The sequence below is a fragment of the Poecilia reticulata genome, linkage group LG6 (assembly GCF_000633615.1).
Source record: "Poecilia reticulata strain Guanapo linkage group LG6, Guppy_female_1.0+MT, whole genome shotgun sequence".
Lineage (NCBI taxonomy): Eukaryota > Metazoa > Chordata > Actinopteri > Cyprinodontiformes > Poeciliidae > Poecilia > Poecilia reticulata.
In genome coordinates, this window is record NC_024336.1 from 4,439,735 (window position 1) to 4,455,499 (window position 15,765).

General features: G+C 37.9%; 2 protein-coding genes across 6 annotated transcripts in view; one reads left to right on the forward strand and one right to left on the reverse strand.

Moving 5' to 3' along the window:
* Positions 1 to 3,252, forward strand: part of pard6a (par-6 family cell polarity regulator alpha) — a 37,362-nt gene extending 34,110 nt beyond the window's left edge. For 3 of the 4 annotated variants that reach the window (XM_008410903.2, XM_008410904.2, XM_008410905.2), the window contains 2 exons: positions 1,618 to 1,817; positions 2,575 to 3,252. In XM_008410903.2, the coding sequence (XP_008409125.1) occupies positions 1,618 to 1,817; positions 2,575 to 2,875 (501 nt within the window). In that variant the 3' untranslated portion in view covers positions 2,876 to 3,252. The remainder of the gene's footprint in view (positions 1 to 1,617; positions 1,818 to 2,574) is intronic. The other variant, XM_017305521.1, reaches the window with a different exon arrangement.
* Positions 3,253 to 6,079: 2,827 nt separating this feature from the next.
* Positions 6,080 to 13,273, reverse strand: LOC108166342 (spexin-like). 2 transcript variants are annotated; one of them, XM_017305112.1, is made up of 5 exons: positions 13,222 to 13,273; positions 10,966 to 11,040; positions 10,836 to 10,884; positions 9,899 to 9,976; positions 6,080 to 7,284 (listed from the first exon to the last, which is right to left on the reverse strand). In XM_017305112.1, the coding sequence occupies exons 1-5, from the start codon at positions 13,222 to 13,224 to the stop codon at positions 7,193 to 7,195; spliced, it is 297 nt and encodes a 98-aa protein (XP_017160601.1). In that variant the 5' UTR covers positions 13,225 to 13,273; the 3' UTR covers positions 6,080 to 7,192. The 2 variants fall into 2 exon arrangements, with proteins under 2 accessions (XP_017160601.1, XP_017160602.1); XM_017305113.1 differs by having other exon boundaries at positions 10,966 to 11,037; positions 13,222 to 13,263.
* Positions 13,274 to 15,765: the final 2,492 nt, after the last annotated feature.

A 15,765-nucleotide genomic window follows, 5' to 3' on the forward strand; every position in this document is an offset into this window, starting at 1 on the left:
ACATCCAACTTTTCTTTGTCTTCCGCTTCATCAAACACAAATACAAAGCCTGCGCTCCCGCTATGGTCAGCAACATCGCTACCTTTCTTGGCTCCGGCTTTGTCTCCAATCCCATCGCGGCGACATACAGTTGAAAGCGTTGTTTGAAAGCACGCCAGTTCTCATCCACGTTTCCCGTCAGCTTCAAGCTCTCCGGTGGTTTCAGCTCCATAGTCGGCTTCTTAGTTTACTCCTGACACCATGTTATATTCGTGCTTGATAAAGACAGACGAAGTGTTAGGTACAGATGCTTTTATTAAAGCATCTTTCGTCAAGGTCTGCTCACCAATCTGCTCACAGGTGTATCGGCCTCGACTCACTAAGACTCTCTGCTTCTGTTGTCGTGTTCCTTACATTTATACATTCTCATGAACTCATGCTCGCCACCTGGTGGACATAAACATAATTCATTCAATCATGACAGAAAGTATTTTTTTTTCTTCCAGTTTAATATTGTCTTTAAATGCTGGTTCTCTAAGATGCAAATACAARTAAAATGTCTTGCCTAGGAAAAAACTGTATTGTACAATTATTTTGCGGTAGTTTACTGCCAGTCGTTAGTCTTGATTGTGACAAGAGAAGACATCAAATTGACAATATCCTACCGTATTTTGGAATAACAGTATGTTACTGCTGGAATTCCGCTGTAAATTTACAGCCATTTCTAAGAGTGCAGTTTAAAAGCTAAAATGAATGGTTATATGCCAGACATGGAAAACTGGGATGCATGGTGTTCAGAATTTAGGTCTCATTGCTTCTCAAGCACAGTGGTGCAGTTGGTAGAGCTGTTGCCTTGCAGCAAGAAGGTTCTGGGTTCGATTCCCGGCCCCGGTCTTTCTGCGTGGAGTTTGCATGTTCTCCCTGTGCATGCGTGGATTTTTTCCAGTTACTCCGGTTTCCTCCCACAGTCCAAAAACGTGACTGTCGGGTTAATTGGCCTCTCCAAATTGTCCCTAGGTGTGAGTGTGTGTGCATGGTTGTGTGTCTCTGTGTTGCCCTGCGACAGACTGGCGACCTGTCCAGGGTGTACCCTGCCTCTCGCCCGGAACGTTAGCTGGAGATAGGCACCAGCAAACCCTCCCGACCCCACTAAGGGACAAGGGTGTAAAGATAATGGATGGATGGATGGCTTCTCCGAGCTGTTAATATTAATTGGAAGCGTGACCAACATGGACTGAACGGCGTCCTTCACTTCCTCCTCTTCCATCACTACAATTCTAAAACAGCGCACAAAATCAGCATAATCGCTCACATCTTCTCCTTCTGTTCACTGATTGGCAAACAGAAGGAGAATTGGAGGGAATCCAACCAAAGGGGAGAAAGCCCAGACTTTTAGCATATTGTACAGGAAGGTTATAGCCAGGCTAGCTCATGCCTAGTATGAGATGGTTTGTATACAAGTGCTTGGGTAGAAGACAGGGGAACAGATTGACATCTAACTGATTCAGTTCAGTTAGCTTAGAAGAGCTTTTTTTGTTGGTGTTTGTCAGTAAAAACAAAGAGAATTCTTAGTCTTCACAGATCCTTTCACTGTTGTAGTGTATTTGTACTTTTTGAGCAGTCTTTCTGTCATTTCAGGTCACAGACATGATGGTGGCTAACAGTCACAACTTGATTGTGACTGTGAAACCAGCTAACCAGAGAAACAATGTTCCACCTCGTGGGAGTAAAAACTTGATGGGTCACTCTGGTTCTGTGGGCTCGGGTGGATCCGTAGGCTCTGCACTATCACATGACTCCCCAAGTCCTGCCTCTCAGAGCAACCCTATCACTGCAAGGTAGGACCTCACCACCATCTATACATCTGAGATTATATATTTAACTATACTGTTTGTTTACTGGAGCCATTAAGTAAGTCTTCCAGCAGCATCCACATTAAGGCCGCACAATATACAGTGGATATATTGTTACAAGTGTGTGCACAGTAGTTGGAGTGCAATAATTGTTGGCTAATATATTCTAGATGTCATGAACTTTTCATGTTTCATGCTAATTTAATATTTAAACAGTTCAATAGTCTTGGTCGATACTTACATGTGAAGCCAATGTTATCCACCACTCTTTTCTACTGTAGCAAAGGTCTAAAAATCAGTCACTGTCCTCTGTGGCTCTGCAGTGAGGTTTGACTGACASACTGGCCCACTAGGTTATGTCTGCATGTTTTTAGTTARTAATAATCACCTCATTTTTGCCAACTCGGCTACGTTCTTGCTATATTTAGCAACATTTCAGACAAAAAAAAAATTGGTATCAACCAAACTCTGAATCAACAAGTCGGGCTTTTTAAAGATCAGTGATCAGCGATCGGCCAAAAATTGCAATTGTTGCAGAGGATGCTAGATTTTTCTTTATAGTAGAGTTTTTCCCAATATTTTTATATCATAACATCGAACACTCTTACCATGTAGAAAGAAATGTGTAAAATAATAAAGTGAAACATTTGAGGAAACGAAAGATGAGATTTACTTTTTTTTCTTTTTTTAAAATTACATACTGGTTCTCAGTATTTTCCCACGTTGTGTGTTCTTACCACAGCAGCAGCATCGCCGAGGGAGACAGTTACGAGGAAGATGATGACGGTGACGTCATTCTGGAGAATGACTGCCTGTCGCACAATAAATACTTCCCAATCACTAACAGCAGCACYCTGAACAGGGACTCTCCCCATAAAGGGCAACACAGCGCGATCCCACTGAGTGTGTCCATGCCAAACAGCCTCGGCGCCTCGCTGAGCCACAGCTCCACCATGATGTCCCATCACAACGGCGGCTCCGCACACTCAGTCAGCAGCAGCCAGGAGAGCATGAAAGAAGATGGCAACGTAATAACACTGTGACACATGTAACCATGGCAACAACTTCTGACTGTGGAACAATTAAGACATGATTTTGTAAACTTGACATCTGATAAGCAGATCAGTTGCACCTTTACTTTTAAAGGTTTTCCTTTTGACCACAGACATTGTTGAGAACAGCGCCAGCGTTCTGGACTCTCCATCGCTTTCCAGAGAGCAGAACCAGAATGACGGGTTACATGGAGCTGGGCTTCTATAGGTAGCTTCATTATCAGGTTCTGTAAGCAGAGAGTAATTATGTATTCTTTTATTATAGTGAAGTAATTATGGAAATTATTTGATTGATATTTTGAACTGCTGACTGTGAATGAGAACAGAAGAACTGCAAACAATAAACCAGTTTAGCACCTACTATGTGATCTCTAAGGGAGTCAGTGACCTTTGTAACACTCTGTTTTCACCATTTTTATGGTAATAACTTAATAACTTAGTTCTGGGCAAATCAGAGTCATTTTCATAGCTATATAACTCAATGCTTTCAATGTTGTCTTGACATTTTATGTTTTGTTTTCATTTGTGATGCCTACATTTTATGGATTCTACAGCACACATGACGGAAGTGGCCAGTTCTGCTGTATTAATCTTTGACCWGAAGCTTGTAATTCTCAATGCTCAATTACATCTATTACTGACCCAGTGACCAGAATGATCAGCTGAGATTTTTTTYAAAAGTGGGTTTCTTTGTAGAGGTTATGAGTAGTCAGTATCTAACTTGCATTTGTTAACTCGTTAAACAGCCTCTATCTAGACAACCAGAAGGTTCAGTGGTGAAAATGAAAGTGGTTTAAATTATGGCTGTCATTACTCAGTGAATATGTTTACAATGGTATTTATTCAAACAGTTCTGTCATTTTAATTATTATTTTACCTCGAAATGCCATGCTTAATATGCGTTAGGCAACACATCCAGTTTGACAAAAATAAATTAAATGAAGTCATTATTTATGAAAACTATMAAATAAAAAGTGGCCAGAAATAATGTCTAGTGGTTTGAATGTCAAATAAGAGGAGAAAGTTAGGCCTATATTCGGCATGAGTGCAACTCTAAAGGGAGTGCAACTCTAATGTTCACACATTCTAAATCAAATGTGTGAACATTAAATAGGGAAACGGACAGACTGGAACCAAGCGCGGCTGACATACACAGACTGAACACACACACACATACACGCACACACACTGCAGACTTGGTACACTAAGTTTGCAGTGTGCAATATGTAATATGAAAAAGAAAGTTGTGTTGCCTTCCCTCCTGACATCAAGATCACTGAAAACTCATCTGTTCAGACCAGCATTGATTGATCAACATGTCGCATCATTATGTAGTCAAGTTTTCCGGAGTCCTGCTAACGACCTCAGTATTTAGCACAGGTGTGTTGAAAAGGAGATGCATCTAAAGGTTGGAAGGACGCTGGCCATCGAGGATTAGATTTGACAACTGAAGAGAATTTATGATGTTTTAACCATGACTCTCACAAGCTCTGGTTTGGATGCTGTTCCCAATGAAGTTGCCTACTCGGCCACGGGGCCAGGGGCTTCTCTGTATGGAAACACAGAAACACTGGTGCTCAGGAAGATCTAGCTCTTCCTGAGCACCAGTGGTTTTGGCTGGTCCTCTGGAAGTGGTTTGATTGAAAATATTCTTGAGAGTTACCAACTGCAAGTAAGATATTGACAGCTCAACATAAGAAAAAAATATTCTGAACATCTAAATATTAACTATAAGTGATGGTTAGTAGAAGGAAGCAGATGTAACACAGCACATTAAGACACTGCTCTCACCATGTCATGTTCAATAGACAGGTTTTTTGTTTTGTGAAAACTGTCCCAAAATATTTGATTGTTTGACTTACAACTCAATATGCAGAGCGGAAGAGCCTTGAGTGATGCCAGTCTTGCCAAAACTACAACTAGTGTGTTTGCTGCTTTACTATTTTTCATACATCAGAAAATTCAAATTCAATTCAGAATTCAACACAGATACACAGGTGGTATATTTTAAGCTTTTGTTTTTGTTGGTTATTATGGGTTACAGTAAAATGGTATAGTTAAAGAAGCTGGTTGTTCAAAGGTTGCTCTGTCAAAAAGTTAGATGAAAGAGAAAAGTACATCCATTATGTGGCCTAAACCAAGCACCCAGGATGCTGCACCATACTGTGTGGTTTATGATGAGCTTTGCGTCGCTTCAATTGCATCTTGAAGAAATAAATTCTTTGAGAAATAAATAACGCACAAAACACCGAACTCGCTATAAATAGCACCATTGAGGCCAAACTTATTCTGGTTACGGTTCCTAGCCTTAACTACATTGTGTGTACAATTATTTAAAAAGTGAGTATGTTAAGCATATTCTAATTTCTAGTAGGTCAGCCRTTACTTATATGTGAAAAACAACCTTATCCACTGTCCAGTTCTGCTCTGCTGTGATAAAGACCCACCAGGTCATATCTCTGTGTGTGTGGTTAGTAATAGTCACCCCACTGTTGCCAACATTTTATAATTTTTTTCTTCTTCTTTCTGTCTTTGTAGACTTTGGCAAGAGTATGAGCCACAAAATTAGCAGATTGGGATTTTTAGAGATGGGTGATCAGAAAACTGCAATTGTTGCATACCAAACCTTTAGGTATATTTTATGACTCCAATCTGGATAAACTTGAATCTTAATGGACTTAGGCAGAGCAGGTGATGTGTGTAATGAAAAAGAGTTTGATCTAGGTATGTCAGCTCCTGCTGTTAAAGTGAGCATAATTACTAGGCAGCTACCTGTATTGCATTTATTCAACATGGGATAAAAATTTGATTTAACTGACTGAAAAAAGTAAAATAAATAAATAAAAGCCTCAGAAGGATGCAACACTTAAGCTTTGTGAGATATAGAGATACTGTTTTGCTGCAGTCAACAGGGTCACAGGAAACGAGAAAAAAAAAGCAAAGTAACCTCTGGGATGTAAGAATCAAGTGTGAAGCTACCAGGAACCCGTTATCTTCTAGTTCTGTTATAGTTCATAACTGCAAACTACCAGGACTATCTAGAACAGTGGTTCTTAACCTGGGTTTGATCGAACCCCATGGCTTCAATGAGTCGGTCTCAGGGGTTCGGTGGAGCCTCTGCCGCGGAGGTAAAGACACACTTGTGTAAAGTCGTGATGACGCCCCGCTTTGCCATCACTTGCTGCAGAGGATCACGTTACATTGCTTAGCCAATCAGTGCTGCGGAGGAGCCCTGATTGAAGGAGCTCCACTCTCAGCATGGATTTGAACCCAACTAGATTCTAGTTGGGTCAGCCTTATGTCTTGAATTTGGGGGAAAAAAAATCATATTTTATTTATCACTACAGAAGGGTTCAGTGAATGCGCATATGAAACTGGTGGGTTCGGTACCTCAAAAAAGGTTAAGAACCACTGATCTAGAAGTACCTGATGTACTTCTAGATCAGTACATCGGTTAGGCCGAGGTTAGCATGGCCTAACCTCGGCCATGCTAAGAGGCATGGCCGAGGTTAGGAAGGATGAGACCAGGGACCCACTGGACTGAACCAAGAGACACCTGCTGACAGATCCTTCAGAGGTTTTCTGGACTGATGAACTGAGTGACTCTGGGTGGACCAGGTGGATGGTCCTGTGGTGGATCAGTAAGATGCACAGAGTTCCACCTTGAGTCTGATGCCAGCAAGGTGGAGGTGGGTACTAGTAGGGCTGGTGTTATGAACSATAAGCTGGTTGGACCTTTTAAGGTTGAAGATGGATTTATAATCTGCTGAACTCCTTCTGGACTTTAGAAGACAGGAAGATGTCTGCATCTTTCAAAAATAATTTTATGTTCCATCACTTGCATCCAAATACCCCTCTGTGTAGTAAAGGCATTAATTAAAGATGAATAACCCGTGGCATGACCCTTCTTACTTCTTGCATATAAAAATAAAAAAGTGAGAATGGAAAATGTGTGTTTCATATATTTGCAAACTAATTATGCAACTAATAATTCAATAATAATTTTAATTGTTATATATAATAATAATTATTCATTCATAGCCAAACCAAACAGATTGCTTCACCACAGCAGACAATAAAGCAGATGGAAAAAATATCAATACCATTCTCTAATTTTTATTAACAGTTTTTCATTTTACAACAAGATAAAATTAAATCTGATACATGAAAAACAACAGGAATCACACAACTGGTTACTGACAAACCCAAAGCTTTCATTTAAGAAGGCTRATGAAGAACCTCTTTATTATAAGGTTTAGTGCTGGGATGTAAAGTTGGTGATATTCACTCAGAAGTAGGCAGAGTGACTCATCTCTCCTCGAGATTCTGGATGAAAATTTTCTCCAAAATCAGAATTTTTGGGTTTTCTTTCAGTTCCAATGACTGGAGCATCTGGATACCTGCAAAATACAACACATATCTGATATGGACAATGTTCTAGTATAGCTGTGACTAGAAACATAGCTTGAAAGAACTTGACACTCARGTTTACCTGAAACGTTTAATGTGTTGTCATCCTGGATAAGATTTTAAAAAGTTTGATGCCTTTCAYACACTTTTACAAAACCAAAGAACAGAATAAAAACCAAACCAGCTAACCTATGGTTTAAATAACCCCAAAAAACCCTACAGGCACTCTTTAATGCTGCAACTATCAAATAATGGAAGCAGGGATCTAATGAGTGCATTTTTAAAAACAGTTCATAAAAGCAGTAAAATAGCCTGGATTTACATGAAAAATCCAGTTTCTTTCTCAAAATCTATCAAAAGTAAAAATCTGTCAGTGAGCATGTCTCAGAATGACAAGTCATTGTTTCATTGTCATCAAATTGATTAGTTATGTTGTCATATAACAGTGTGCTTTGGATGGATGTTCTGTTGTAAACCATGGCTAAAGTTTTGATGACAGGTACTGGAGATAGTGGGAGAGCAATAGTAAGAGAATGGACAAGATTTACATTAATGCTGTTACTGTGAATTGTTGACAGACCATGTCATTGTGATACAGAAAAGAAATAAAAGCACTGCAGAGCACAAAGAAAAAAAAGAGAAAAAAGGAAAACTCATTCTCAGTTACTACTTACTTATTAATCCCATTATTTTCCCAGTTTTTCMCAGTTTACCACGTGTATTCCCCATGTCTCCTTTCTGGTTCTTTCTCTGTTGATTATGGTTTTTGTTCTCCTCTGGCTCTCTGTGGTTTTTGTAAGTTTGTATTTTCATAATTTTCATTAAAATCTTCAAATTCACTTGATGCCTCAGCCTCCCTGCATGTGGATCCACTACAATCCTCACACATCATGACAAAATGAAAACAGTAAATGTGGTGTTTAACTCCTACAGCACATCTGTTGTTTTTCTTACAGTGCAGTCTTAATTTACTTTCCATCTCCATGCTGAGAAAAATGTCTCAACAGGGTTCAGGAATGAGGTGAGAGGAACTTCATCTGCATCATGTTGTGGGTCACAAACTCTTGTCTGATGATGTAGGAGTGATGAAAACTGACATTATGTCTTCATCTTCACTCCTCTTCCTCTTCTTCTCTCTGGCTGTTGACCCCATCCTGATCCTTGTCCTTCACTCCTTGTCAGAAATGTAACATCTTGTTGTGCTCTGGCTATAAGCACTATGTACGTGCAAGTTGAGGGGAAGCACATTTGAGTTATTTCAGAAAACTGGATGATCATTGGTTGATCTAATGCTTCACACATTTACCTTCATTAGAGAAACTCAGGATTCATCTAGGAGAAAGTTACCACTTCAGAACAGATTCAGAAAAAAGGTCTAGAAATGCATAGAATCACAACTTATTCAGGCATTTTGCATGTTAACACTTAAAAATTWAATTTTTAAGTCTTAAAAAATTAAGACTTAAAATTTTTAAAGTCTTAATTAAAAAGACTTAAAATCTGGACCTCCACAATCCAGATATTGTGGAAGTCGAGACTATTTAACAAGGACCTGCATAATATTTTGATCAGCATGATAATGGCAATTGAAAAAGCAGGAAACAGCAGAGAAGACAGCTTCCTCCTGATGAAGAAGAAGCTTTTCTTCTTCATCATTACTTTGACAATTTGCAACTTGCTTAAAGGAACAGGGAAATGCTTTTTGATGTGCAGAAAGACACAATGATTTGAAACAGTAATATCATTTGGTCTGTTGGAATTAATAAACATATAACACACTCCTGTCCTTGAGTATTACTTCAGTTTATCTTCAAATAATGTTTCAATCTGAAGTGAATTGGATACTAAATATAGTAATCTACAACATCTATTAATAAACATATTCATGTGGTGTCTTTGTATACAGTTATACAATTCAAACTATTCCTTTTAGTATGTATTGATACTGATGGTTATTAATTAATTATCAGACATATATTACTTTAGGCTGGGCATAGTTATTGTCTGAATCAAATGGAACATTCCATAACCTGGAGCAAAGAAATATTTAAATTATAGCAGTTTGAACAACTTTAAAGAAGTTTCCTAGCTTACGAATAGTCAGAATGAAGACAAAGGAGAATMTCCCAATCTTTGGACTGCATGATCATATTTGCATTATTTGTTTACTGACTGTCTGGAGGGGAAGAGTAGTTTCTCTTGGTCTCTCCTGTTAGTTTTTGCCTTAGATTGTTGTTGGCTTGCCGTAGTTGTTTTAATATTTTATGTTCTTTATTACAATATGACTATATTTTTTTWAAAAATCTTCTCAGTGTAAAACTTGCTACAAGTAAGCTTAGATTAGATCTGCCCACAGCCTGGATCATTTTAAATTGCTTCTGAAAACTCATTTTTATTCTTTGGCATTTATTTGAAGTAGTGTTTTGATACTCTGTTTTTATCAATTTGTGTTATTGTATTCTTGTACAGCACTTTGGTGCAGTTTTATACATGTTTTTAAAGTGGTATATAAATACATTTGACATTGACATTGGCTAATAACTTTGAGCTGTCTATTCATAATACAAGAAGTTACCAAATGAGGCAGTGGAGGTGTTACTGTACCTTGGAGCAGTCCACTGAAACCCTGAAGACTCTGCTTCAACACACTGGTTCCGTCCTCCGAAACAAACCTTTTCCCATCTAAGAACGAAAATAATATATATTACATTAGATTTTGCAGACTTTCTCTTATAATAGATGTTAGACAAGAAATTGTCAAGCAAGTTCCTTTTTAATGCTGTTTCATGCTTACTCAGTCTGAGGAATTGCTGCTGAGACATTGACTAAATGCAATCAAATGGGCTTCCAATGACAACTTTAGAAACTGAGAATATGAACAGAATTTGCACTATACGTTAGCTATCAAAGAAGCATGTTTGTACTTCGGATGAATGGATTGAGTTAATTATATATGTCTGAAAAAACTAGATATTTGTTTTGTGAAGTGCCTTTTGGTGATAAGAAGTTGCCTTTAAATTTGTTACATTACTAAATGGACCTAAATTGACCTTCAGGAACTAATGCTCCAGTAAGTTCACACGGGAACACAGCAATGGTCCAAAGGGTGAAGTACCAAGTGAAAGATACCTTTCTCTAGTTAGAAAATGCCTAAGTAGTATGTAGTTCGCTATGCATAAAAAGCAGTAATGGTAATATGAATGAGGGTATTTAATTTGAAGTCCCTTTTACATGGAKCTAGGACCAGAGAGTCTAAAAGTTGTGCAGCCAAAGCGGTGAGTGAAGATCAGCAGAGAAACAGGATGTTTTGAAGACACAGCAGCATGTCTGAGCAGAACTTGATGGTGGTCACATGGTTGGTATGTGTGATGCTTGTTGGTGGCATGGGTGATAGAGCCTGAAGATGTTATACTGTCCTAAACGTGGAACATTAAACATTCAAAACACATTTGTTCTGTGTTGTTAGGACAACCATATTTAATTTAAAATAATTATGCCTGTGGTATTAGTGTGTAAGGAATGTTAGTTTATCTGCACTCACACTTGCCCTTCAAGTACATCATGGACTGAGGACCCCAGTGAATACTGAGCTGAAACGATAATATTTTACTGGTAAGAGAGGATGGCATTACAGAAACCTGCCAGTAGGTGTCACAGCTGGAGAGTTTTACCTTCTGAGCATGGTAGGACTCTACAATCAGAGAGATCAGCAAGCTGCATGTCCAGATAACTGTGGCTTTTGTCTTCTGAAACAAGAGTAAACAAAAGCAAAAAAAGCTAGTTTGGATAGTAAATGTGCCAATTCAATCTTTTTAATTAAAGAYTTAATTGTTTCAGATATAAAGTAAATGAGGAGGTCCTTGATTCCTCTTGCAAGACTCTTCACTCAACTTGTCTGCTGGTGGTGGTGCCATCCACTGGCCAGGTGGTGCCAGTGCATAGCAGGCTCTCTTCTGTCACTCTGCCCCAGGGCAGCAGTAGCTCAAAACATTGGCTTGTGAATGTGTGTTTGAATGGGTGAATGGAGTGTGAAGCACTTTGTGACCTGTTTAAGTCCTCCCATTTACCATTCTTCTCACACCATATCTCTGTCCTCACCATATCTGTAATCCTCCTTGGTCTTTGATTTGAACTGTACAAAAATTCCCAGGAAACGTCACCACAAACTGCCACCAAACTGGGTAGGGTTTAGTTTTGTGGTATTTTATATTGTACAATTCCATATCATAACAAAATGTCTCTGTTTGGCAGATCTGTTCAGAAACAATGTTATATTAAACATTATGACAAAAAACTTTTTTTTTGTTGCAAAATCAGTCTCATGAAGTTCTACTCAGTTGTGTCCAGCATGAGTTTGTCTGGTGAAATTAAAACTGGAACATGGCCACTCCACTTTTCTACTGTGTGGCAACAGTTTTGGTACCTAGCAGGAAATTAAAGGGTTTACATATAATAATAGACCTTATTTGAGAAATATTAATTTTACATGTAAAAACAATACAGTGATAACACTGTAGGCTATGTGGTTTTTATATATTTAAATAAAATATGTYGCAATTTTTGCGACATTTTTACGACAGATGTCGCAATGTTATTAAATTAGCACTGCAATATGGCTAAATTACGTATGGTTGGTCTGATTGCACTGGCTCCATCCAGTTTATGAGATAAGCCTTTTCAATTTGACGTCATTCATATCTGACGTCATCTACGATCAGTGCCATTGAGACTAGGTTATTTGCTAGATTATGGGTCTGGAACCTGGAAGTTCTTGAATGGGTTGTTTCATTCTTTTGTTACTTTATTTTATGTCATTTTATTTAAGTCTAAGTCTAAACTACACCTCCATTAAAAAAAACACTGACCCCACTCTGATCCCTCTGGTAAATTTGGTTTAAAAGCACTGTAAGAAATATATATTGTGAATTGCTCTGTAGAGGAACAAGAATTAATAACAAGAGTATAAAAACAGGGAATTAACAGATGATTCACCAAATTCACTTGGTTCTGAAAGGAAAGCACCATGAAGATCTTGCTAAATAAGTGACTCGGTACAAAAGACAACTACAAAACAAATATAAACTTTGCATGTAAAATATGTCCAGATGACTGATGGGTGGAATTCAAGGTAATTTCCCAAACATGTTATTGTTCTATTTAATTCGACCACATAACATCTTTCACTTTTTCTACTGAAAGATTTAAATTGGCATATTACCACAATCAAAGTGCAAAAATGTTTATATTAAAAACATGCTGAAACAAAATGAGAAAAAATGGTAATTGTAAAAACATGTAATGGATTCTTTGGTGAGAAAACATTTGATGGATTTTTGAAACTTTTATTCTGCTTTTGAATTCACAAATAAATGCCTTCTTCATGATGGTTTTATTAGCCAAAGAATCCGTATTGATTTGAGAATCTGTAAAATACAATTAGTTATCACCACCTAGTCAATAAACAGTTTCTAGTTGGTGGACTAATTATCATAGCCTTTCACCATTTCACACACTTGCATTGATGATATTAGAGTAGCACACGAACAATACAGTCCATAAATATTTTTTCTTATCATACTACTGATATGACTTTCATCCTTGTCAAAGCATAGCAAATTGTAGACATTTTTAGTTTTCATTTTTTTAAAGTGTCTTAAAAGTATGAGTTTGAATAAATTAATAAATAAAATTTCAACAAATCTATAGTCAAACTACAAAAAAATACTTTATTTTTTAATTAATATTGAAGAATGAAGATTAATTATTTATAAGAGTACAAAGTCAATTTTAACACGGTTTCTTTGATTACATTGTCAATTTTACATACTGTGAAATAAAGTCACTTGCAGACACTTAAAATATTCAGATTTACATATTTTTACTTTTCGAAAAAGCTTTGCAATAAAGAAACACTCAACTGCACTCACCATATCTGCTGTAGCGAGAAGAAGTGGCCAGGTCACAGCATGTGTTTGTGGATCACAGCAATGTTCCAGGCTACTTATATCCTCCATAAGGAGCGCTGGAAGCAGGAACGGATTCGATCTTGCTCCCCATGGGACCTGGCAGGACTCCTGTTTACTCAAAGGTAAAAAAGCAGCACAAAAACAAGTTGACGTCATGGCAATAATCTGCACGTCGATGGTCTTCATCTGTTTGAGTTCTGCAAGTGTAAGTGATATTGTCCTACGAAGATAATAGGTTTTTAGTTTGCACTCTTTTTATTACTGTTTGTGTTCATATTTACATAACTATTTGATCCCACAGACTTCAGTCACTTTTAAATTATATTTTACATTGGCTTATCAAGGTGAGTCAGAACCAGTAMGAACCAGTTCTCATTTTAGAGGACCAGGTCAGACATAAAGATTTTACTGTTGTCATAGCAACATTTACATGGGAAACTGAAATTGGCTTAGCTTTGAAAAGTTTCAAAGATACAAAAGGTTATACACAAAGAAATATTTTCCCTTGAATGGGGGTACCCCAAGGTTCTATCCTAGAACCCCTCCTATTTAATATCTATATGCTCCCACTGGTTCAGATCATAACAGGAAATAAGATCAGCTACCATAACTATGTAGATGATACACAGCTCTACATCACGATGTCACCAGGTGACTCTGAACCAATCCAATCACTGAACAGATGCTTAGAACAGATMAATGTGTGGATGTGCCAAAACTTTCTCCAGCTGAACAGAAACAAAACTGAAGTTATTATTTTTGGACCTAAAGATGAGCGAACTAGAATCAATGCACAGCCTCAGTTATAACTAAAACRTAGCGATCAGCCCAAAACCTAGGAGTAGTGATGGACTCTTACCTGAACCAAGGTTCATTGGAATCTAGGTGGCTCTAAAGTTTAGAGCCACATTAAGACAGTCACAAAGTCGGCCTTCTACCACGTGAAGAACATCTCCAGGATTAGAGGACTTATGTCTCAACGAGATCTAGAGAAACTCATGCGTTTATCTTTACTTGCACTTATTACTGCAACAGTGTCTTCACAGGTCTGACTAACAAAATCAAACAGCTGCAGCTGATCCAGAACTGCTACATTMCCACTAAAACCAGGAAGATAGAGCACATAACACCAGTTTTAAAGTCCCTACACTGGCTCCCTGTAGCTCAGAGAATAGACTTTAAAATACTGTTGTTTATAAATCACTGAACGGTTTAGCACCACAATACATTAAAGATCTGCTGTTGTTCTACCAACCGTCTAGACCCCTCAGATCTTCTGGTTCTGGTCTGCTCTGCATCCCCAGAACCAGAACCAAACGAGGAGAAGCAGCATTCAGCTTCTATGCACCACAAATTTGGAACAAACTTCCAGAAAACTGTAAAACAGCTGAAACACTGAGTGCCTTTAAATCTCGACTAAAAACTCATCTGTTTAGAGTTGAATTTAAAACGTTGTCATGTTCTGGTTTAGCTTTCTGACCCACATGCAAGAATTCTGCACAGAGAACAGATATCAGTAAAATATATTTATTACAATTACAAACAGACAATAATCAAAAGTTCAGGAGTCTTCAGGGGATCGGCAACCAGGGGAGTATGAGGAGACAAAGAGGATGTAAGTGGAGCTTGGGCAACTGGCGGGTAACTTCCACCGGCGTAACAAGGAGAGGGTTCACAGAGGGAAAACGCCAGGAGCTTGAGAGCTTCGTGTGGATGGATCCAAATATGTCACAAGGAAGCTCCTAAAAAGGTACAGAACAATTACTAAGGGTTCACAAGAAAACAGGTTGTCACCAGATTGTTAGCTAGTAATGGTACTGCAGGTTTACTGGTGGCCTGCAATCTGGCGTTGAAGTCTTCTTCTTCTTAAGGTTTTAACGGCAGCTTGCATCCATTAATGTTGCACTACTGCCATCTTTTGGATCCTAATATCTATATAAATATCTATATAAATGTCTTCCATTTATTTTATTATCCCACCTAATTTTCCATATCTTCTTGCTTTCTCTCCAAACTATACTTTTGCCTTCAGATTTAGATGACTTCATTAGCATATCAWTATCTTCTTTTTAACAGCCTCCTTAGCCAACCTATCTGGTCTTTCATTGCCCCTAATACCTACATGAGCAGGAGTCCAGAATAATATWAAATTTTTATTTTGTTCACATATCCTATGGTGAACAACCATAATCTCATATATTTTGATGATTTGTATGTCCCTTTTCAATACTCAACTATGCAGATAACGAATCACTACAAACTATTATTTTATTTATATTAGTATCCTCCACCTATTCTAAAGCTAATAAAATAGTACACAATTTTACTGCAGACAGTGGGGCAAAAAAGTATTTAKTCAGCCACCAATTGTGCAAGTTCTCCCACTTAAAAAGATGAGAGAGGCCTGTAGTTTTCATCATAGATGTACCTCAACTATGACAGACAAAAGGAGAAAAAAAAATCCAGAAAATCACATTTTCTGATTTTTAAAGAATTTATTGGCAA